The sequence below is a fragment of the Halichoerus grypus genome, chromosome 7 (genome assembly GCF_964656455.1).
Source record: "Halichoerus grypus chromosome 7, mHalGry1.hap1.1, whole genome shotgun sequence".
Classification (NCBI taxonomy): Eukaryota; Metazoa; Chordata; class Mammalia; order Carnivora; family Phocidae; genus Halichoerus; species Halichoerus grypus.
The window spans coordinates 65,574,099-65,596,536 of record NC_135718.1 but is presented as its reverse complement, the minus strand read 5'-3'; the positions used below and the strand labels follow the sequence as shown (position 1 = coordinate 65,596,536).

General features: G+C 38.1%; 1 protein-coding gene across 3 annotated transcripts in view; it reads left to right on the top strand.

Moving 5' to 3' along the window:
* BICC1 (BicC family RNA binding protein 1) overlaps positions 1 to 22,438 on the top strand; it is a 291,170-nt gene that overhangs the window by 258,086 nt on the left and 10,646 nt on the right. For 2 of the 3 annotated variants that reach the window (XM_036078156.2, XM_078077684.1), the window contains exons 9-19: positions 73 to 204; positions 2,293 to 2,479; positions 4,293 to 4,454; positions 5,056 to 5,252; positions 5,390 to 5,522; positions 6,051 to 6,207; positions 8,282 to 8,447; positions 11,333 to 11,372; positions 11,772 to 11,926; positions 17,639 to 17,795; positions 21,045 to 21,205. In XM_036078156.2, coding sequence (XP_035934049.2) covers positions 73 to 204; positions 2,293 to 2,479; positions 4,293 to 4,454; positions 5,056 to 5,252; positions 5,390 to 5,522; positions 6,051 to 6,207; positions 8,282 to 8,447; positions 11,333 to 11,372; positions 11,772 to 11,926; positions 17,639 to 17,795; positions 21,045 to 21,205 — 1,647 coding nt within the window. The remainder of the gene's footprint in view (positions 1 to 72; positions 205 to 2,292; positions 2,480 to 4,292; positions 4,455 to 5,055; positions 5,253 to 5,389; positions 5,523 to 6,050; positions 6,208 to 8,281; positions 8,448 to 11,332; positions 11,373 to 11,771; positions 11,927 to 17,638; positions 17,796 to 21,044; positions 21,206 to 22,438) is intronic. The other variant, XM_078077683.1, reaches the window with a different exon arrangement.

Here is a 22,438-nt window from a genome sequence, read left to right as displayed (position 1 = left end):
GCATGTTAAATTATCAGATGTTTAAATGAGTAACGTTTTACTTCCTACACTTTCTATTGTGACATTTCTTAGGGTTGTCTTCCCCTTGTGTTGATGTTTGATATGAAGGAAGAAATTGAAGTTGATCCACAGTGCATTGCTCAGTTGATGGAACAGCTCGATGTCTTCATCAGTATTAAACCAAAGCCGAAACAACCAAGCAAGGTTGGTTCAGAGTCTGGACCCTGAGAACCACGTATCCTATCACATTCTAGATAGTTTTATTTTCATATACATGTGTATTTGCATATACATGGAATTAAATATTCTATATAATACATATGTTATTATATATTATACTTTGTTATTTAAATGCATAAGTTTGTAAAAACATTCATTATTGATCATTTTCTTTATGTGTTGGTTTTGGAGTTCATTTTTAATGACCATTATTTTTTACAATCATATGAAAAAAAAAGCAAAGATGTGTTTTTATTAATTTGCAACCTGGTAACTTTCAGCTTTACTGAGTTATCAGAGAGTTGATAAGGCTGAACATTGTGTTAAGTGTGTATGTGTATGTGTACATATCCAGTGCAATTAAAAAATACTTAGTTTACATACTCTTTGTGAGCCACTCTGCTAGCCCTGGAGATTTAAAGAAGAGATGTCCATTCTCTTTAATAAAATAATAAACTAATAATGATAATCAAAAGTAAATAATGACATGTCCCCAGTCTTCTGGGGGACAAGCCTTCTAGGAACTTCTTTCTCTAAGATGTTGCAAAATTTCAATAATTCCATGTATAGTCCAAATTTAATGGGCTAAACCTGATGATATTAAATGCTAGTGAGAATATGAGGGAAGAGGAATGTTCCTACCTTAATGTCATGTAAATTGGCACACCCACTTTGAGGAGCAATTTAGGACCTTCTAATCACACCGAAAATACAGATATCCTCCTGCCCACCAGCATTCTACGTCCAGTGAGACACCCTGCAGAGACCTATGTACCACAGTCAAAAGATAAGAATGGTGTGGAATAAAAGAAGCAAGGTGCATAATACTGTGTACTAAATGATAACATTTATGTATACTTTTTATTCCAGTAGGTAAAACCCCAAACAGTTGTGCTTTCCATTTTTTAATTTCTATAAATCTTATTATATATGTATCATGGTGTAATATGTATCATAGATGATTTTTATATATGTAAATAACATGGTTTTCAGTGTCCAACTTAAGAAAAACAATCATGCCTTCTTCAAAAGAAAACTTTAAAGGGAAAGAGAGGTTTGTTTCTAAGTGAACTTGATATAATGAGTTTAAAGTTAGAGAGCAGGACATTAATTTTATGTATCTTGAAGTGTCATGCTTCACTAATTTGACTGGAGTCACTGCAGACACCAAGACTGGAAGATAAAGACAGAAGAGACTTTGTGCACGTGAAGAGTGTCAGGCGCAAGCGGAGCTCCTGGAGTTCAGTAAGAAATGAGCCAGGTCAGGGGAGAATAGATTGTAAGTGAGAACTCTGGAGCCTTGTAGCATCCCACGGCCATTTAGTTCCGTCTAGTTGGCCCCAGTGCTGACTACTGCTTTAACTGCTTTTTCAGTCACAGATTTTCTTTATTTCCCATTGGAGGCTGTCCTCTTGAGTTCACACTTCCAATTTTCTAGATGAGTCCATTGAGAAAAAAATATAGTGTTTAGAAATTTATTTTACCGTAAGCTTTGCCATTGATATGCCATCAGTGAGGAATAGTGGTACCTCAAGGTCTATTAGTTAACTAGGAGACTATAAATGTCAAATGTAAGTGACTGTTACTATGCAGTCTGTATATGGTGACAAGTTTGAGTTGTTTTGTAAAGATGAGATCAAGGAGAAAGCTTTCATGTAACAGCAAGAGGTTGCCAAGAGAATGGGCTGCAGGGGCGGAGGACCCAAGGTCCAGTCCTCTCGCTGCCCCAGCCCAGCGAGGCCGTGACCAGTGGTAGGTCCCTTTTCCTCACTGAATGTGAATCATAATTCCCATCCAGGAGGTTTCTGGCAAGCATCAAGATTTATGTACAGCTTCTATCCCAGTGCCTGAAACACAGGACACACCCAGTAAATTATAACTAACCCTTTATGGTTTTACCACAAGGAGTAAACATAAGAAATAAGTGGTTAGAATTTTTAGTTGATTTTAAAACCGCATCAATATATTCCTTTTTGGAATCCTTATTACCATATTCATTTCTAACCCACCTCCCCAATTCATTGTAGACTATTTGCATGTCACCTTTTTCTTTCCCATTGTGTGTTTTCATAGTCTGTGATTGTGAAAAGTGTTGAGAGAAATGCCTTAAATATGTATGAAGCAAGGAAATGTCTCCTCGGACTTGAAAGCAGTGGGGTTACCATAGCAACCAGCCCGTCCCCAGCATCCTGCCCTACCGGCCTGGCATGTCCCAGCCTGGACATCTTAGCCTCAGCAGGCCTTGGACTCACTGGACTAGGTATAAAATTTATTATTATAACGCTTCTCAGTCACTGGGGGATTGCTTAGCTGGTTCCCTTTCTTTCTACCATTTGGGGCTACATTTTAAAGGCTATTTTTTTCCCTTGTCAGGCCCTAAGATTAGGTGAAAAAGCAACAAAACTCACATCAATCCATTTTGGGTTTTTTATTAGACTCCATAGATTTTTTTACCTAGATTCTTTTTATTTTGGCATAAATAATCAAGGTCTGACTCTTTTATTTTCAGTGGCTGTGTTTGTTCTTCTAAATTAAGAATGCCATTGAGAGTGAAGTGAGCAGGCTGACTATAATTTATGTGTTTTTTCTCTCTTGCATTTGCAATATTGCCATCCATCCCTAGAGGTAAAGATTATCCAGTTTGCTTTTCAAAAAGTAATTGCAAATCTGTATGAGGGGTAGGGAGAGGGGGAGGTGAAAGCGAGCAGAACCCCCACTCCCAGTGGTCAGAACTGCATCACCCAGACACAAAGGAAATCTAGCCTGCAGCTACCAAGAGGAGCAAATAGACCTGTATTTATATCTAAGGCAAAGAATAGAAGATGAAAGAGCATCATCCCCTCAGTGCTTTAGTTCTTTGAGAAAGTGAGGTGAGGCACTTCATAGTTGTGATATGTACCACCTCATTTATGGATTCCTGTCTAATAGGCTAGAGTTCATTGCCATATTGCCATTATGCTAGGTTCACTACTTTCTTGCACATTTTTCAGTAGCCTTAATATAAAAAGTGAATGTAATAACCCTAGAAAATCATTTTGCCTCATTCAGTATTGATCTGAGACAGAAAAAATACTCTCAGCATTCTGTAAATTTTTTTTTCTAATAGCTATTTCTTGCTTTTAAAAATTATATGGTTATAATATGATTAAGATTCCGGGTAGCCCACCATTACAGTAAAGACAGACACTTTTCCCCTTGGCCTCTGATCTCCCAAAATTGTTCCTTCCACTGGAGATCTGAACACTCATAACAATACATGCATGTGAGTCAGGAAGGGCCCCTGAGATAATTGAGCAGGAACCAAGTTCTTCCTGCACCAGAGAAAAGATTCAGTTACTCAATGTTTAAAATGTTTTCATGTCTATTCCTATCCTGTAATACTTAATACTTAAAATATTCCTGGGAAGTTATATACAGCTTCATATTTTGCTTTAGAATATATTTAAATGCCTGAAGTTTCATTAGTTAAATCAAACATTAAATCCTTAAAAGAAGCAAAAAACAAAAAATTGTTTCTGAGGAAAGCTTTCATACTCATTGAGATGGACCCTGGACCACAGGGAAGTCGTGTGTTTTGACACAGTGAATGCAAACTGTTCCAAGTAGCTCGGCCTCTCCACAAATGTGCCGAATGTAGTCATTCTGTGGCAGGAGGACATTCCCCTGTTCTCTGCTAATTATAAGTGGTTTGAGAAGAGTTTGTTTGGAAACAGAAAACAAGTGAGTTATACAGAGAAATAAAAATGAGTCTCCACTTGAGCAGAAGTTTGTTCATCCTGGCTCGTCGAAGTGAGTGCAGAGCAGCTGGTACTACTCAGTGACCCTGACTGCCTCCCTGGTTCACATACACCTAACTGCCCGTTCTGATCAGCGTCTGTTTGTAGATAGTCTGCGTTCTGTGTTGGAGTGGTAGCATGCAGTATCTCCTGTGAATATTTAAAAGAAGGTAATCTGTCACTCATACTGTATTTGGAAAATATCAGACTATCTCAGTGTGCATTCCGAATATTGGTGCCATCTGTATTTTTAAACCTTGAATTTATGCATATTGACTTTGCATTCATTTATTGCAGGTCTTTTGGGGCCTACCACCTTATCTCTAAACACATCAACAACCCCAAACTCACTCTTGAATGCTCTTAATAGCTCAGTCAGTCCTTTGCAAAGCCCAAGTTCTGGCACCCCCAGCCCCACGTTATGGGCACCCCCACTTGCTAACACTTCAAGTGCCACAGGTGAGTATCCTTTAAGTACAATCAAAGGCATGTGGTTTTAGGTGTCCGTTTTTAAATGACATTTACTAGTGGCTCTTTTCCTTAGGGAAAAATTATGGTTCACAGCATATTGCAGCCAAACAGAAACTCCCCAGTGTGTAAATTAGTTAAAATGAAGCATGACAAAGCAGTGAGTTTTTCATGAAAGTAGAATATGATCTTCAGACATGACAAACAGATCAGGAAAAAGAGTATGATGAGCAAGGAAGCAGGGGCAAAGACACATGAAGCTCACCTGCCTGGTAATTAGGAAATGCCAGTTCCAGGTGGACAAATGTGCTTGACAGGCATATGCACATGCGAAATCCAGCTAGTTTCCTCAGCGGTACAGTGAAGAGTTTCCATTAAATATTCTCTAAAGTCTTCTTCCATTTGAACATTGCTTTGTGTTTTTATAGTAATGTTAAACCTAGTTACAAAGAGGTATCAAAACTGAATTCTTTTACTGAATTTGTAGCAACAGAGATGAAGTTTTTTGTTTTTACTAAAAATAATAAAGTAATATTTGTTGAATCTGAGTTTTTTCCTGTCTAATATCTGTCTTCATGAAATGTCATTGTAGGTTTTTCTGCTATACCACACCTTATGATTCCATCTACTGCCCAAGCCACGTTAACTAATATTTTGTTGTCTGGTGTACCCACCTACGGGCACACAGCTCCGTCACCCCCTCCTGGCTTGACTCCTGTTGATGTCCATGTCAACAGTATGCAGACAGAAGGCAAAAAAATCTCTGCTTCTTTAAATGGACATGCACAGGTAATGTCTTTTGCTAGAGTAGTGTGATCTATGCTGTTTGTAAGAGATAAGCCACTGGTAATATGTTTAAACTTTCACCTGAAGTGAATTTTAGAATTGTGACCATATCTGTGTGTTGTTTTCTGTTATCACTTTAGTCTCCGAATATAAAATATGGTGCAATATCCACTTCATCACTTGGAGAAAAAGTACTGAGTGGGAATCACAGTGATCCATCTAGACAGACAACTGGACCTGAGCAGGCATCTCCCAAATCAAACCCTGTGGAAGGTAACTTTCCTTCTGAACTTCAGCCTGGTCTGTTACTTGGATAAAGGGGGTTGTAAAGTCTTTGTGGTGATTTCAAGTTGGTTTTGCTAACCATTTATGACTCATCCTGCCTCAAGTATGCAGAAAGATATCTTGAATGAAATTCCAAAGAACACAGGGAAAGATAAACTGAAAAACACTTTCTACAGAAAGAATCACTTCCCATTACATTGGAACTTCAAAATTAAAGTGGATGTAATTGTGTGAGAGGAAAGCAGCAATTTACTAAATGTTATAATTTTTTTCCAAGTAGAGTATTTCTTTTTTTTAAAACCCTTTCACCCCTAATAATCTTTTAAAAATGTGAGGGTCTTCTCTTTAGATTTCATCTTGAATGAAATTTGGGGCAGCCTGAATTTAAAGTGTCTTCTTTGCAGCTGAAAGCTGTTATGCCTGGGTCTCCTTTGAGTTTGGTTCTGATTTGTTTCCATCGCAGGTGGTTATTGATGATAAGGTGACATTTGGATTTTCACTTTATCCCTTCTGCAGGTTGTAACGATGCTTTTGTTGAAGTAGGCATGCCTCGAAGTCCTTCCCATTCTGGGAATGCTGGTGACTTGAAACAGATGATGGGTCCCTCCAAAGTTTCCTGTGCCAAGAGGCAGACAGTAGAACTGTTGCAGGGCACAAAAAACTCACACTTACAGTATGTATTTTAATCTTTAAAAGTCCTTGATCCTTTGAAAGAAAATGTCTAACAGGCTGGATTTGTTTGAAACTCTCAGTAGTTGGTATTCTTTCGTTCAAGTGAGTTTGATCTTCTCCAAGAGTGTTTTTTTTCTTTATAATTATCTTTTCTTTTTCCTTTTAAAAATTCTATTAAGGAATACCATCTGGTAATTTTCATTCTTATATCTTCTCAATAGTGGTTGGGTTTGTATCTGGGTTCTCTAAACCATCTCTGTGCTCTGAAACTTTAACATCCTCCCTGCTCTTCAGCAAAGCAATATTTACTCTCTGATTTTTCTGTTAGAAATTTTCCTGCTGTGAATTCTCCTTCATTTTGCTTTGAATTTCTAACTTAAACTATGGCTTCCTTGTTCCAAGGTAGTTAATTGCTGACTTTGGTAGTAAATACTTGACAGTTTCATGATTTTATTTCTTATAAACCACAGTGAGTATAAATGCATATATTGTAGTAACTGTAACTCCCTTACCATAATAGCACATTACAGATGTCTTATCTTTACTCTATTTTCTTTTTCTATTTACTTTATTTTTTTCAAATAGACAGTCTATTCACACTTAAAAAAAAAAAGGCAATACAGTGGAATGCTTCTATGTTGAAAGATTTTGCTCCCATCCATCTCCTTCCACCCAATTTCCTCTACTGTCATGTTAGTTTTCTTGCATATCCTTACAGAGGAGAGTATCTTATGACAAATACAGCCTTTATATTTTTATTTCCTGTGTTTCTTACCAAAATCTGTTTTGTTTTTATAAACTCTTTGGTCAGTTAATTACTCTTGTTCCCATTTTGTCCAAATCTGCTTTATCTGCATTTTTCCTTACCTGGTACTAGTAGCCACAGTGAACATTATTCAGCATAGGTTAGAGAAGTAAATTTGTTCTTCGCTGTGTTGAAGCATTTGAAGGGTATGCCTGTTCCTTTCGTCCTTAAATAGGTTCTGAACTTACCTCTCATCTAAATTAAGCTGCAACCTCTAGAATGGTCTCTCTGCCTCTACCCTTTCAGCAGCTCAGTCAGTCCTTTATTTTGTTCCAGCAGTTTTTTTGAACACAGAAATCTAATCTTGTTACAGTCTGGCTTTAAATACACCAGTCGTCCACGTCGCTTGCTTCCTTTGCTTTGCTTACGCTGTTCTCCTGGCCTTCACGCTGCCGAACCTGCAGAGGCCCTTTACATTCAGTTCTGATGTCCTGTGTGAAGCCACCGGGAACTTATGTCAAGCAAACAAAGTGCAGGGCTCCTCCTCTTATATTCCAATAGCCTGTTCTCAATTCCTCTGAATTCCCCTGGCACAATGGAACAGTGAATGACAAAAGAAAGAATGAACAAATCAAATCAACTCTTCGACTAATACTGTTTATTTCTCTTTTACTTGAGCTTAACATACAGTTGGATTTGAACTTGAGGTGCATGTATAGGGCATTACCAGTCTTGCAATTCAGATAATTTTTCCTATTTTAAGGGTCATTTTTATGTTCATCTATGCACCCTGAACAGGTTTGGGGAAATATTTATTTATCTGATACCTGTGTCATAGTAGATTTGTTAGCAATACCATATGCATTTCACACACAGGAATTGGATCATCTGCATGCCTTCAGATTGACTTGTTTCTGCTTAGACTGCATATGCATAAGTCATTGCTATCTCTTTGATGTATGCAAATTAGAAATCTTGTCCGTGTATCTATTCCATATGTACCACAGACATACGCCATACATACGACATATAATGTTTGGGAAAATGTATCATGAAATAGTCTCAACTCCAGCTCTAGAGTCATATGCTTGGGTTAAAATTCCAGCTGTACCATTTACTAGAGGTATGACCTTGGGTAAGGTACATCCATTATCTGTAAAATGGGAATACTACTACTACCTACCTCAGAGCAGTGTTGGGAAGATGAAATGATATAACACATGTAAATAGTTGACAGTAGTAAACATATAATAAATGTGCACACAGGAAACGAAATGTTCAGTACGTTTGTATATAAACATGGAGTGTTAAGTTCCAAACTGTCTCACAGCAGCACTGACAGGTTGCTTTCCGACGCTGAACTGAGTGCTGCAGAAAGCCCTTTGGCTGACAAGAAGGCTCCCGGAAGTGAGCGGGCTGCAGAGAGGGCCGCAGCTGCCCAGCAAAACTCCGAAAGGGCTCGCCTAGCCCCGCGGCCATCGTATGTCAACATGCAGGTAATGAGGAGAAATGGGAGAGTCATCCAAATATGGGGTGGTAGGGTTCGGGAATGGGGAATTCAGCAAATGTTAGCAATAGGGTAGAAATTTGGTTTTCCTTCGGCACTCTAGTCAGAATTCAATTTAAATATATATGTAGTAGTTAGGAATTGGTTTTGCCATAAACATTAAAAATGAAAAGCTTGAGTGAGAAGAATTCTTTAAAATATCATATTAAAATTGACATAAAATGGTCTGTGTCACTATGTCTTATGCAAATGATATTATTTCTCTGTTACTTAAACTTTAGATAAATGTGAAAGCTATTACTTGTAAGTATTACTACCTCATAACAGTCTTGGATGAATATAATATCTTTCTATTTAATGGAGATGATAAATTTGGTGTCATTTAGATAGTTATAAAAATAACTAATGTGACGCTTTAGGTTTTTGAAAGTAGATGCTAAATATTATTGATGACTATGTTAGTTGAGAGATTTTTATGATTATTTTAAACAATTTCCTCAGCAGGGATCTTCTCTGTATCCATTTTTAAAGTATTAGGCTAATTACTCAAAATAGACTATTGATCATAAAATTCAGAAATTTGATTTCCATATAAACCACAATATGGCAGAGAAGGATTTTGTACTTTGTGCTTTTAGAGACTCTTATAAACATTTGATTTCAGTATCAGAATTACTGGGTAGACTTTCCTACTTCATAGTAAAAGATTTATTATCCCCAAATCCCTCACCTCCCCCCAAAAAGGAAAAGCTTTTCACAGAATCCTAAAAACAAGCTGTCACAGCTGTGTCAAAGAAAGAAAGAAATTCATCTTGAGTCTGGGTGGCTCAGATGGTTAAGTGTCTGCCTTCAGCTTGGGTCATGATCCCAGGGTCCCGGGATCGAGCCCCACATCAGGCTCCTGGCTCAGCGGGGAGCCTGCTTCTCCCTCTCCCTCTGCCTCTCCACCTGCTCATGCTCTCTGTCTCTGTATCTCTGTGTCTCAAGTGAATGAATAAAATCTTTAAAAAAAAAAAAAGAAAGAAAGAAATTCATGTAACTAAATTATACTTCTGTAATTTTAGTGAGAACAGTTCAATCCTGCTTGTCTGTTTTTTTAATCCTTCACATTTGAACATTTTCATGAGTTATTAGATGAATGTTTTTACATAACCTATGTCCTTTATAAAGTGTCAAAGTTAAAAAAAAAAGACATTTGTTACATTTTCTCTGGTGGATTTATTTTCAGTTAATATAAATTAAAATTTTCTTATATAATAAGTACTCAATCCCCTGTATGGTCCCTTTTGATTTTTGTCCATCTTGTGGGTCTCTTCTTTTCCATCAAGTTTATACCTAGTCAACCATTTTCACATTCCTTTCTTTTAGGATGGATGAGAATGTTCTTGGTGATAGAGTTTCAACTTAAATAGATGTATTTATGCTACTAATGAAGAGCTAACTTTTAAAATCACTAAGAACTCAATGATAATAGTCACCAAGCATTGACAGAGAAAGACTGAAGACTTCTCTGATTCCTGCAGCTAAAAATGATCTCTGTCTCCTGACCCTTCTTGGAATGCTGTATCTCTAGCTCTCTCTTCACACTTACCTCACTTCCTAATTTATTTTGTAGTTATTTTTTTTTTTTTACACATCCCTGCTAAGATTCTGTGTGTTTTGAGGCTCGAGACCATTGTTGATTCATTGTTGTATTCTACAAAAAACAACATAATCTCTTTAACCAGAAGACACTCAATAAATATTTATTGAACAAGTGAATTTAGGATCTAATCATTAAAAGTTGATTTTAATTCCCAGTGCCATTTTAGACCTAGGATTTCAAAAACATCATCAAACTGTGTTATCTAAAAATCTAGCTCTCCTGACTTACTGTCATGTTCTTAGAGTTAATCACACATCCTAGTTTGTCTGGGTCAGCCCATTTACTTTTATAATTCTGGCCTAATTTTTATTTGTAGCACATTTCTCTCTCAGAAGTATCCTGTTTCAGACCATAAATTATATGGACACGCTGTATACGATGGTATAGTCCTCCTAAAAGAAGGGTCAAAAGAGCTCTCACCAATTGGTTCTTGGCCTTCCTGGTAGGCCTTTAAGACATTCTTAAATCAAACCTTAAATAGTCCCTAAATTGGAGAGCTGAGAACACTGTCTGCTTTTGAGATGTAGCTGTATCTGGACTGCTTTCTTCAAAATGACCTATCTTGGTCCTCGGTAGACCTGACTATGACTGAAGTCACTTATTGTGAATGGAAAGAATGAATGGTGACATCCTAGTCTAGTACAAGAAGAGATAGCTAAGTTTAATTTTATTGTATTGCTTAATGTCATTACCGATCAAAGCTAGACATTTGTTATTTATCTCACTTCAAAAGCAAAGACTGTGCCAATTAGGCTAAATAATTTAAGTTGTCTTAACATCATCCCATTTCAGGCCATGCTTTACTTAAGTGAGGAGGGGATGTAGAGAAACAAAGAGGCCAGTTGATAACCAGAAAACATTTTGGTAATGCATTATTTTGAAACTTAGCCTAACTATTATTGGGTTATTCACTATACGTTAGCATTTATTGGTCCTGGTATGTTAAATATTCACAGTAAATAGGATTTATTTCCCTTTTGAAGGAAAATTTGTAATTCTTGTCACTTTCATGTTAGAAGTAGTTAATTTATTCTAATTAATTAGTTTGAAAACATGTTTAAATTTATCAGACTTGTACTACGTTACTGTCACAATATGGTGCAAAGCTTAGCATGCGTCCCACGCAGATTCATGGGCTGTAGTCAGAACCTTTGTTCTCTAATTATGGGGTATTGGCAAGACATTTGGATAGACTGGCAATAAAAATATTTTCTGTCTTTTATTTTCAGGCATTTGACTATGAACAAAAGAAGCTATTAGCAACCAAAGGTATGTGCTATGTTAATGATCTAGTACTTTGATTTTTTTTTTTTTTCTAGGAGACCATAAAAAGTTTCCTAGTAGTCATGTTGAATTGAGAAATTGGACCTTCATAAAAAGAAACCTAGAATGTTGAGGTTCAAGTTGCATAAATTTTGTTGGGGATGAATGTATTTTGTTGAATAGATTAGCATTAGAGCAATTAAGAAATAATGTAGCATTTTTCAATTTACTGTTACTTTGTATAAAGTATTTTATGAAGATATTTTAAGGTATTTCATTATATATTAAGAAATAATATTCAGTGATAATTTCTTTACATATACCAAAGAAACAACATTTATCAATATTTTATTTGAGAAAAACATTAAAAATACCAAACATTTTTTTATATGCTGTTTCCCAAAGCTATGTTAAAGAAACCAGTGGTGACGGAAGTCAGAACACCCACAAATACCTGGAGTGGCCTCGGGTTTTCTAAATCCATGCCAGCTGAAACTATAAAGGAGCTGAGAAGGGCCAACCATGTGTCCTATAAGCCCACAATGACAACCACTTTTGAGGTTCGTAGTGTCATGCCTTACCCATTCTTCCTGCCTGTTCTCTCAGCAAACGAGAGGTACCATTCTTTATTTACATAAGGAAAAGTTGTTAATGGTGATTTGTTCTAATTTCTGTTCCTGTAAACATATTGCTATCAAATTGACACAATCTAATATATTATGGTCTTTATGTACCTTCTCTCAAAGTTGTTGATCAGCTGTTAAAGAGATGTAAATTTGGATAAATGTGTTTTTGTTAGGGGCAGAGTGTCACAAATGATAGAGCAGGGCTGAGATTAAGCAAAGGACAGATGTAATATTCCATAAAAATGTATAAAGAATCCCTTTATTTAAGGGTATCACTCACTAGCAGAACCACTATAGGGGAGAAAAGGAAAATACTCAACAAAAATAAGTTTTCAGATATGAGTTAAAAATTTAGCATGTTCACATGTGCCAGGAACACAGCAGGAAGTATCATAAACAAGAGCTCCAAAGTTTTATGTTTTCCAGATGTTGGCTGCACTGCTCAGGGTGCGACTGGGAAGCTGGCATCCTTGCCGTATGGGGAAAGGATCCAGCATTCCATACTTCTCAGCCAGGCTGCATGTGACTTGCTAAGCAAGGCCTTTTCAGTCTGACAGTATCAGATTTTGGCTGTAAGCCTTTTGTGAGTTGGGGCGGAATTAGAGCACACACATGCACACTTAGTACTGGGGAGAGTATACAGACCCAAACGTGCATAAAAATCATCAATCCAAGAATCACAGTGTTCAACCAGAACACTGTAGGCTGGAAAACAAATACTGCTTAAGAGTTTCATAATTGTTAGTCTAATAACTAGCAATTGTAGATTGACCTTCTTTTCTCCACCAATTTTCCTTGTAATAAATTAGACTGTTCATGAAAGGCAAAAGCAAACATGCAATTTTTTCCCATTGTTTTTAAGTGTAAAAGAAAATACTAAAAAGAACAGTCTCTTATGAATTTCATTGTCAGACTTAACAGTAGCAACCTGGCAGCCTGTATTTAAAGACTGAAGTTACTGTCAAGCAGCTAGAATGTAGGAACCATTATGAAAAATTTTGAGGCTCTAGGAGGCACACTCCTCTTTCTGCCATTATAGCTCTGAGAGAAAATAAGCTTTCCTTTTGTTGGCAGAGACCTTAAAACTGCTGTGCTGATTCTTAGGCTTTTAGCTGATGCACCTATGGTCATCAGTTTCAGTCACCCTTGCCTTTGGCAGAGTGGAGTGTTACGTGGTTGATCGTGTTTCTGTAGTTTCAGAGATGAAATATTTTACCCTAGAAATGCTAATTCACTTGTGTTCTCAAAGACCAGCAGCATTACCGGTTGAAATGATGATCATTCTGATAATGTAGCAGTCAAGTGAACAGGCTGTGGGGTCTGACAGCCACCACTGATACATGGACGCTCTGAGGAGTGACTGCTCCCCTCTGAACCTGTTTTCTAATTTGAGTTGTTTTGAGCATGACCTGGAAGAAAGTGTCCAGTGTGTAGCATGGTGTGTGGTAAGTTCTCATAATATTGAGCAGCTACTGTTCTTTCAGATGGAGAACTTTACCCTGAAGAAAACCAAGCACTGGCTGAAAGTTGAGATTATGTATATGACAGCTTATTGCTGGAAGTATTATTCCACATTCAAACTAGATTTGCTTTTTATATCCAAAGGAATGCCTCAGAGTATTATATGAACACATACTGTGCTAAGAACAATTATCTTAAACCACATAATTTATTTCTTTGTTATTTATATGGTGCATTTTCATCCACAAGCTTATTCAGAGCTACAAGCTCCCAGTGAGGAAAGACAAGGCCCTGATCAGTTAAGTGTCTTACTTGAGGTCATGGCAGTAGGTGTTACAGAAAGGACTTGAGTTTATTTTTTAAAAATTTCCTTATACTTCTCTTATTAATGGTTTAACCCAAGAGGGTACATAGCAAAGGTGGTAAGTAAATGATCTAGGACCATGTTGCCATAGCTTAACAGATATAAGATTCACTTTGGAGAGCTTGGTAGAAATGCACATACTTCCTTCAGGACCTCATTCATCAGATAAGGAGAAGAATCAAGAGTCTACATTTTTAGCGAAAGCCTAGTATGATTCTGATGCTGACACCCTTCTAGAAACACTGTTCTCAAGGGGTGTAACACTAGGAGGAGGATGCAGAAATTATTTCAGAACCTAAAAGACTCTTCTGCTCCAGCCCCTGTCCAGGGATGGATAGACCACTTTCTGGAGGCAGAGATGTGCAGGGTCCCAACTCAATGGCTGAACTCCCTCCTGTGGCTTTTCTTGCTTTGGCTATCTTGGGCTAGCCTGTTCCCCCTTCCTGGCTAATGTCTAGCAAGCTGTTCACACTGGAAGGTGGGGGAGAGGGTGTGAGCAGCTAGATCAGTGCATGGGCTTTCACCATGTAACCTGTTTTTATTTACAGCCCCTTCAACAGTGCTGATGAAAAGATATAACCACACTTTCTTTGGTAATGGTGTTCTAGATTTTCCCTGTTGTGTAAGACTTGAACCTTTCCCCCATGCATCCCAAATCCATTGAAAGGGGATGGAAGGGTCCCTTACAATAGTAAGATCTAATATTATGCAGCAGTTGCTATCTGCACATGCATGCCTTTCCCTTTATTCTGCTATAGCTCAGAGGGCTTAAAAACTGAGCAGTGAGGATTGCTTCTTTGGGTTAGGACATAGGGATGGGGTGGGATGGAGAAGGACCTGGGGAAAAACAGAGAGAACTTAAAAATTTTTATTGAAGGATTAACCACATCTCTGCTTACAGCACTAATATTTTGAAATTAGAAGGTGGCAAGAAACACTCATTTTTCCTTATTCTTTTCCAAACAAAGCAAAACAAAATCAAATGGACAAGTAGAATGCTAATCTATGAGAAGAAGCATGTCTAGCCAATAGGTTCTGATGGGTGTGGGCTGCTCATTCAGTGCGCCAGGGATCAAGGCACACAGAATTTCCTGCTCTAGGAAGCTTGCTTGAGGCAAGAAGTTGATGCTTTGAGCTTCTTATTCAGATTTCTGAGAAACTAGACTTGAGCAGTTGTTTCCAGTTTTAGGGCAGCTTTGAGAAATGAGCCTGTTCCAAAGAGCTCCTTCAGATAAGAAGCAGGCAGTTTGAGGCATTTTTTTGTTTTCTCCAAGACTCAAAAATATGACCCTATCCACTTGATCAAATATTGAGACACAAAAGGTTGAACAAAAGGCTGCTTTGACCCGCAATATCTCTGTCACATCAACAGAACTACAAAAGGTCTGGGATTTTCCTTCTCTGTTTGCTACCCATCTCTGCCCCATATTCTCTGAAGCAAATAAAAACATGCATTGGGAATCAAAGATGGTTTTTAATTTCCCCACCACTAAGAGTAATAAGGTTGTCTGATTATTTTAAGTCTTACAAATCCAAGAATGGAGATGAGCTGCACTTTGTGATACTTTAAATTAGTGAGTAGATAATGAACTAATAGATATCACAAGATTATGTTTTACTTAATGTTTTTAGAAATCACCATGTTTAGCCAGGTCTGATAGAGCTGTGTGCATTAAGTCTGCTTAGATCTTAGATGAATGTATTTTTATACTCAAAAAGAGTTTAGGTGCAGAATTTTAAATAACATATAAATACTACAGTAATGATCTCATTGATGTTTTTCTGGTAGTTGCCAGTTTTGAGCATATTCTTATTTCCTTTGCTACACTGGATTTATCTTGAAGTAAAATATTAAAGATGGTTTTAACTGAAAACACCATTTCTTTGGTCTCAGGAGCCTTCCTTCCCTCTGCCCCTTCCCAAAAGTCAGCAAAGGGCATCCCATAGATGTAGGAAAAGGTATCTATAGATTAATTCCACAAATATTTATTAAACACCTTTTGTGTTCTCGACACAATTTTAGGGATACAATGCTTGAACCCACGTTCTTGGTTTCATGGAGAGAACTTTCTTTTGGTGTGTACAGAGAGATACAAAACAAATAAACAAGAAGTCTTTAGGTAATAAAAATCCCTGATAAATATGAAACAGAGACTGCTTTAGATTAGGTTGTCATAGCAGGCCTTTATGAGCAGATGACATTTAAGCTAAGACCTAGATGACAAGAAAGGCCCAGCCTTGTGAAGATCTAGAGAAGCAGTAATAGGCCTTGATCACCTGAAGTCAGAACCAGATGGTAAGTTCATGGAGCAGAAGTTGGGTAGGGTGGTGGAGTGTTGAAGGCTGAGAGTTAGAGAGGCAGAGGGTCAGTTAGGGAGCACCTCAGCCCATCGCAAAGTACTGGAAGAGCATTATAGCCTATACAGAGGTATCATTTGTTCTAATTTGCTTTTAAAAAATCAACCTAGTTGCTTTATGGAAAATGGGTATTGGGGTGAGAGGCAAGAGTAGAATAAAATGTTCGTAAGGAGGCAATAGGTGACAGCTGTGGAGATGGAGAGAAGTGGGTAGATTTGGGGTATGTTTAGAGATGACATCAATAGAATTTGTTGATGGATTTGATGTGGTGGGGGAAGGAGGGCCGAGAACAACTCAGAAGCTCTGGGTGAGATGTAGGAATTCTGGGGGAGGAGTGTGTATGGGTGTAGCTAGTGGGGATGAGTAATCAACAATTCAATTTCAAGCACTCTAAGTTTAAAGTGCCTACAGGACAGTAAAATGGAATGTCAGATTGGCAATTCCATGATTATAAATTTCAATAGGGAAGTCAAATCTGGAGGTAAAAAGTTGGAAGTCATGGTTGTCATTAAGCTCTGAAAGAGGTTGAGATTACTTAATGAGAAAGTGTAGAGAGAGACGAGAAGGAATGCTAGGGCCAAGCCCAGGGTAATGTGACATTTGGAGTGGAAAAGGGGAAGAAGATCCTACAAAGCTATAGGGAGTAGGCTGGGAAGTGTGGTCATGATGCCTTGAGGAAAAAAGTGTTAAAAAGGGAAGGTGTGGTTATGCTGCTGTGAGACTGAATTATGTGAATTTACTGAATAGTGAAAGATTCTCTTAGAATTCCCCAACAAACATACTACTTTGAAAATCAGAGAATCCTGACTTGAATACTATAGATACAAAAGTGCCAGTGATTAAATAAATGAATAAATAAATGCAAATTCAGTGCAAACTTTGAGATCTTTTAAATTTTTATTGGGAGGGAATTAAAAAAGGTAAATTTTTTCAGGTATTTGTAATTTATTGGAAAGACCCTATCATTCTTTGGATGAGGGTCACATGGAAGAGATGGCAGCCCTCTCTCCACTCTGACTCACTTCTATTCCTGTCAAAGCATTGGGTCTAGCCACACCATCTTCCCATTTGTCCTTCGTAAGTGATCCAAGGCAGAGAATCTCTGCTATACCAGCTGGAAGATTTGTTTTGTGGTTCCCCAAAATAGGGAGGACTCTCAGTATTCACTGCTCTAAACCTTATAGGAGCAAGTCTTTATACTGGGGGCTCTCAGAACTCTGTTGGGCACTCTGATAATGAAGGAGAAAGACTTCACTATGTATATTACCAGGTGTCCTTGGTGGTTGGAGGACAGAGGCTATATAGACAGGTACCACAGACTCCTGAGAATCAGCATGTGTGGGAACCTGCAGTGGTTAACACTAGAAGTAATTGGTGATGGTCTAATGTAGATTCTTTTCTCCTCAAATCTCAGGAAACCTACCTTATTAAATATGTCCTCATCTGGTTTTGATTATTTACAGGGCTCATCAATGTCCCTCTCGAGGTCCAACAGTCGTGAACACTTGGGAAGTGGAAGTGAATCTGATAACTGGAGGGACCGAAATGGAATAGGACCCCCGAGTCCTAGTGAATTTGCAGCTTCTGTTGGCAGCCCCAAACGTAAACAAAACAAATCAAGTGAGCTTTGACTTTTCATCATACTTTTAGATATAATCAGTCTAGAATTTGTCTATTTGATTTAGGGTGATGTTCACATATAAACTCTGGACCCCCTGCCTTCGAGTATTTGGCATAATCATATGCCACCTCCTCTGTGAAGCCTTCCCTGTTTATCCAGGTGAAGTAGATAGCGTAGTGCTCTGCTTCCACTGCCTTTTGTGCTTTCACTTAGCACTTGTTATACTTACACTTTTATACTTGTGGAGAATTTGAGCTTTACAAGCTAGGAAACACATGCATTCATTCAGCAAGCACTTACTAAGTGCCCGTGTGCCAAGCATTCTGTTAGGCTGCACCTTGTTTGTTATTTCTTCCCAAATGTCTAACAGTTCTGACACTTACTAGGCGCTCAGTAAATGTTTGTTGAATGAATGTATGGATGAGTCACGCTCACACAAGCATCCAGATGATGAGGAAAAGACAACGATGTAAAGGAGTTGAGCCGAATGTGATCACATTAGCATCTTGGAAAATAGAAGTAAGTCTGCCCGGTGGATAGCTACCAAAGGTGAAGGGCAAGATCTGATTTTTTTAAACTGGCAAGATATAGCCGAATTGGCATAAATAGAAAAAAGAGTTTAAAGCACAGAGGCTCTGGCTTTGAATAAATGTGGTTGAGACTCAGAACGAGTCCCGTGGTTTTGTCTGTAACAGCACCCACACTCCTGGGCTGTATAAATAAAACAGGTAAGCAGACGAGAATTGGCAATAGTAATCACAAGATAGGCCCCTAATGGCCTTTTTCAAGGTTTTTGATGACTCTGGAATCGTGAAACACATAGCGTGGAGTATCTGAAGAATACTTGAAGAACGGCAATCTGAACGAGTGTAGTAGACGTGGTCTACCGTCAGTTGTTACCGTCAGTCAGGTCGGCCATGTTGTCAAGAGTCTCAGATTTGAAAAGGCCAGCCATGGTGTCCGCCAAGTCAAAGTAAGAAAACATACTGCAAGTACACTGACAGTGGTAGCCTGGATACTTGTCCGGGCAGGGCGCCCCCACCACTACGCAAGCGTGGAGCCGAGAGGCGGGCTGGTGCTGGATGCAGATCTAGGGCTGGAAATGATCTCTGCTCAGTATAAATTCGTTTTGTGCCTCTCTTTTTCTGTCTTTATCTCCTTTCCCTTCACTTAACACTGGATAATTAAAATCGACTGTACAACTTAGCTGCATTGAAGTTCAGGATTAGAGGTAAGATAGGGAACTCATTAATAAGAAAGAATGATTAAGGAAACAGAGTTGGTTGCCTTTTGTTAGGTGTTTTAAGAGCAGAGGGAGTTTAAAACAGAATATAGAAACTACAAGTAGTTAAGATAAAAAGAAATATAAAAGAAACTATGTACCATAATATCACTAAGAATACTTTATTTTAAAACATCTTTTTTTTTCACATTTTACTAATGTATTTGCTTAACCCAACGATACGTAAAATATTATCATTTAAACATGTAATCAATATAAAGACATTTTTATGAGATATTTTACATTCTTTTTTTGTGCTGTCTTCAAAATCTGGTATGAGCAGATTTTATAATCTTACCGAACATTATCCCACCACCCACATTTCAGGCACTCAGTAGCTACATGTGGCCAGTGGTTACTATATTCAACAGCACAGTTTTAGATCATTTTTCTTGACACCCTTTTCAAAATCACCAATGTCCAGGTTTTCTTCAGACTTCCCTGTTTACACCAGTTGTTCCAGTGTGATTCTCAGTAACTCCCTCTTTTATTCGCAAAGAACGTAAATGTATATCATTTGGACAGTAAATTATATGGTCATCCTGCCAGTAACCTCCATGTTGTCAACTCCAGCAGTTCCTCCCGTGTGCTCTTCACACTCCGCTTTGTGTCAACCTCAACCTAGCACCTCAATGGGTTGATGACTTTGGGTCCTTACCTTTAAGTGTTGGGGGGTCCGCAGGGCTTGATCTGGGTCCTTTTCTCTATACTTTCTCTCCACAAGAGATAAAACATCTGGTTTTTTTAATATGTACTTTTTAAAAGTTCTAAGTAGGCTCCATACCCATTTTGGGGCTTGAACTCATGACCCCAAGACCAAGAGTCACATGCTCCACCAACTGAGCCAGCCAGTTCTCTATTTTTAAGAGAAAGAGAAACTTGATCAGGAAATTCCTTCCACTTGAGATATAGAAAGTATACTCTCAATTGGGAGATGAAATGGCCAGAGAAAGTGATTAGTGGCACACAAAACAGTGCAGAACAGGATTCTTAGATTTGACCAAAGGAGATTTGATGTATCTAATTAGGTGAGCGCCCTCCACCCGCATCAGTCTGGGAATCCTTCCTGAAGCTGCAACTTCGGTATAAGAGGAAGAATTCCCACGTGGATGAGAGCCAGTTGGTCAGGGAGGGAGGGATGGCTACACAGCTGTGCTGGGCTCTCTGAAGCATCTCTGGAAGAGTGTTTGTGTATCTGGTCAAGTACTAGGCATGGCTCACTAGTCCGTCACCCAGCAGTGCATGTTACTGGGTCTGAGAACCACAGACAACCTGAAGAAATCTTTGCCCACCAAATCGGCCGCAGACAAGGCAAGTTCAGCGTTGCTGGCTTAGAATTTTTCTCAAGAGATAGATTCGTTTCTGTCATAAGTTAAATCCAGAAACTCCAACACCATTCTTACCCTTCATATTTGCTCTTAATTTTAAAAGTGCTCTGTTTTGTGAACTAACTGCCCAATTATATTTTTGTAATGAATGAGATTTACATGTTGCAATATCCTACAATTCCTTTGACAGCAGGAAAGCACAGGTGTGGATACAGTGGGCCATCCTGCTTTCCAAAAGGAGCCTGGACTTAGAGTAACTTTCCATACCTTTATTGTATCCCAGGGATCATCTTTCTTCCAATTTCTCATTTAATTCACATCAAATCAATTATAAAGAGCAAATGCTTCCAAATGCTCCGGGAGAATGTGATTAATGATTATTAACTACAGAGGCACTGTTGCTGAGTTGCGGCCTCCCAAGTGTAGCTTCTTAATGGCAAGAGCCTCCCTGAAAGCCATAACCAGCATTTCATTAATGAAAAGCCAGCGTTTCAGTAAAGAGCTGCTGTATTTCTGCAGCTCCTGCCCTGTTCAGCCCAACAATGAAATCTAAAATATTTGAGTGACTAAAATTTTTTATTGAACCATCTTGTCTCTGGGCATTTACACTGCAGGCCTGTCTCTCCTTTGCCTTCCAGCGGAGCACTATCTCAGCAGCAGCAATTACATGGACTGCATTTCTTCGCTGACAGGAAGCAATGGCTGTAACTTGAACAGCTCTTTCAAAGGCTCTGACCTCCCTGAGCTCTTTAGCAAACTGGGCCTGGGCAAATACACAGACGTCTTCCAGCAACAAGAGGTCAGTCACTACTTGTTTACTTTCCCGGGCATCTTCATTTGGGTTGTATGTGTGATGGCTTCTAGAATGAAATCACTTACTGACCTATGGCGGTGCTTTCACTGAGCATTTACTGGAGTCTCATAACTTGTTTGTACTGCTAAGAAAAATGTCATCTCATTTCTTATTTATTTAGTGCAATCAGTAAACACAGGATAGCAGAAATACAGAAAATTGTGTTTCCAAAAACACACCTTCCCCAATTTTAGCTGAAAGACCTAATCAGTGTATTGATTCATAGGAACTTTTGATTCACAGCTCCCTCAGCAGCAGAGTCTGTATTTAAGATAATTTCAGTCGTTAATCTTTATCTTTATTTATGGCACTTAAAAAACAACATCTGAAATAAATATCTATGGTTGTTTTTGACCCCATCTTCGTCATGTTACTGAATCTGTTCCCACAGAATAGAATGTGCTTTTTATATACGTTAACTTATTCATTAATTTACTGCGTGGCTTTTGCCTGAACTAAGAAATGCGATGTCTTCTGAAACATCACCGCCATGGATTTTGGCCAAACCCATCAGCCACGGCTATTATGCGGGGACTTAAAGAGAAGAGCCCCTGAACATGATTCTTTCTGTTAACACTGTCATATTACTAGGACACAGCACAGCAAAGCCAGTGCAACAGAAAGTTAGACTATTTCTATGAATGTATGTATTTTACAAATCCAGACGTGCTTTAAGTTTCATGCTAGTTTGGCTTAGTTCATGCTAGAGAACATCTGATTAAGTCACTAATTCCCAAGCACATATCCATCAAAAAGAATCTAAGATTTTTATTATGCAGTTTATATCATAAATTCAATGTATTGCCCATGGTTCAATAAGTAAGTAAGTTTAATTGGTGAACTTTTTGTTTTTTAACACCAAAAAAACGTTGTCATGTGTGTATTGGATTTCAGGGTATATTGATTTTGTTTTCTTTTCCCTGAATCTAAATTAGTGTTCATTTAACTGAGGATTTTCTAAGTTGAATAACATTTTCCTCATCAAACACATTAAAAAATTGCATTTACTTATTTAGTTTTGCAGGTTAGACAAGGGTAGCTGATTGAGAAGTTCAAGGGCAGAAGTATTTTAACTTGTCCAAAGAAGGTTTTGAAGTGAAAGATTAGTTGTTATTCAATGATATTCTGGATTTATTTTATCTATATTTATTTACTATTTAAAGAAGCATAGAAATAAAT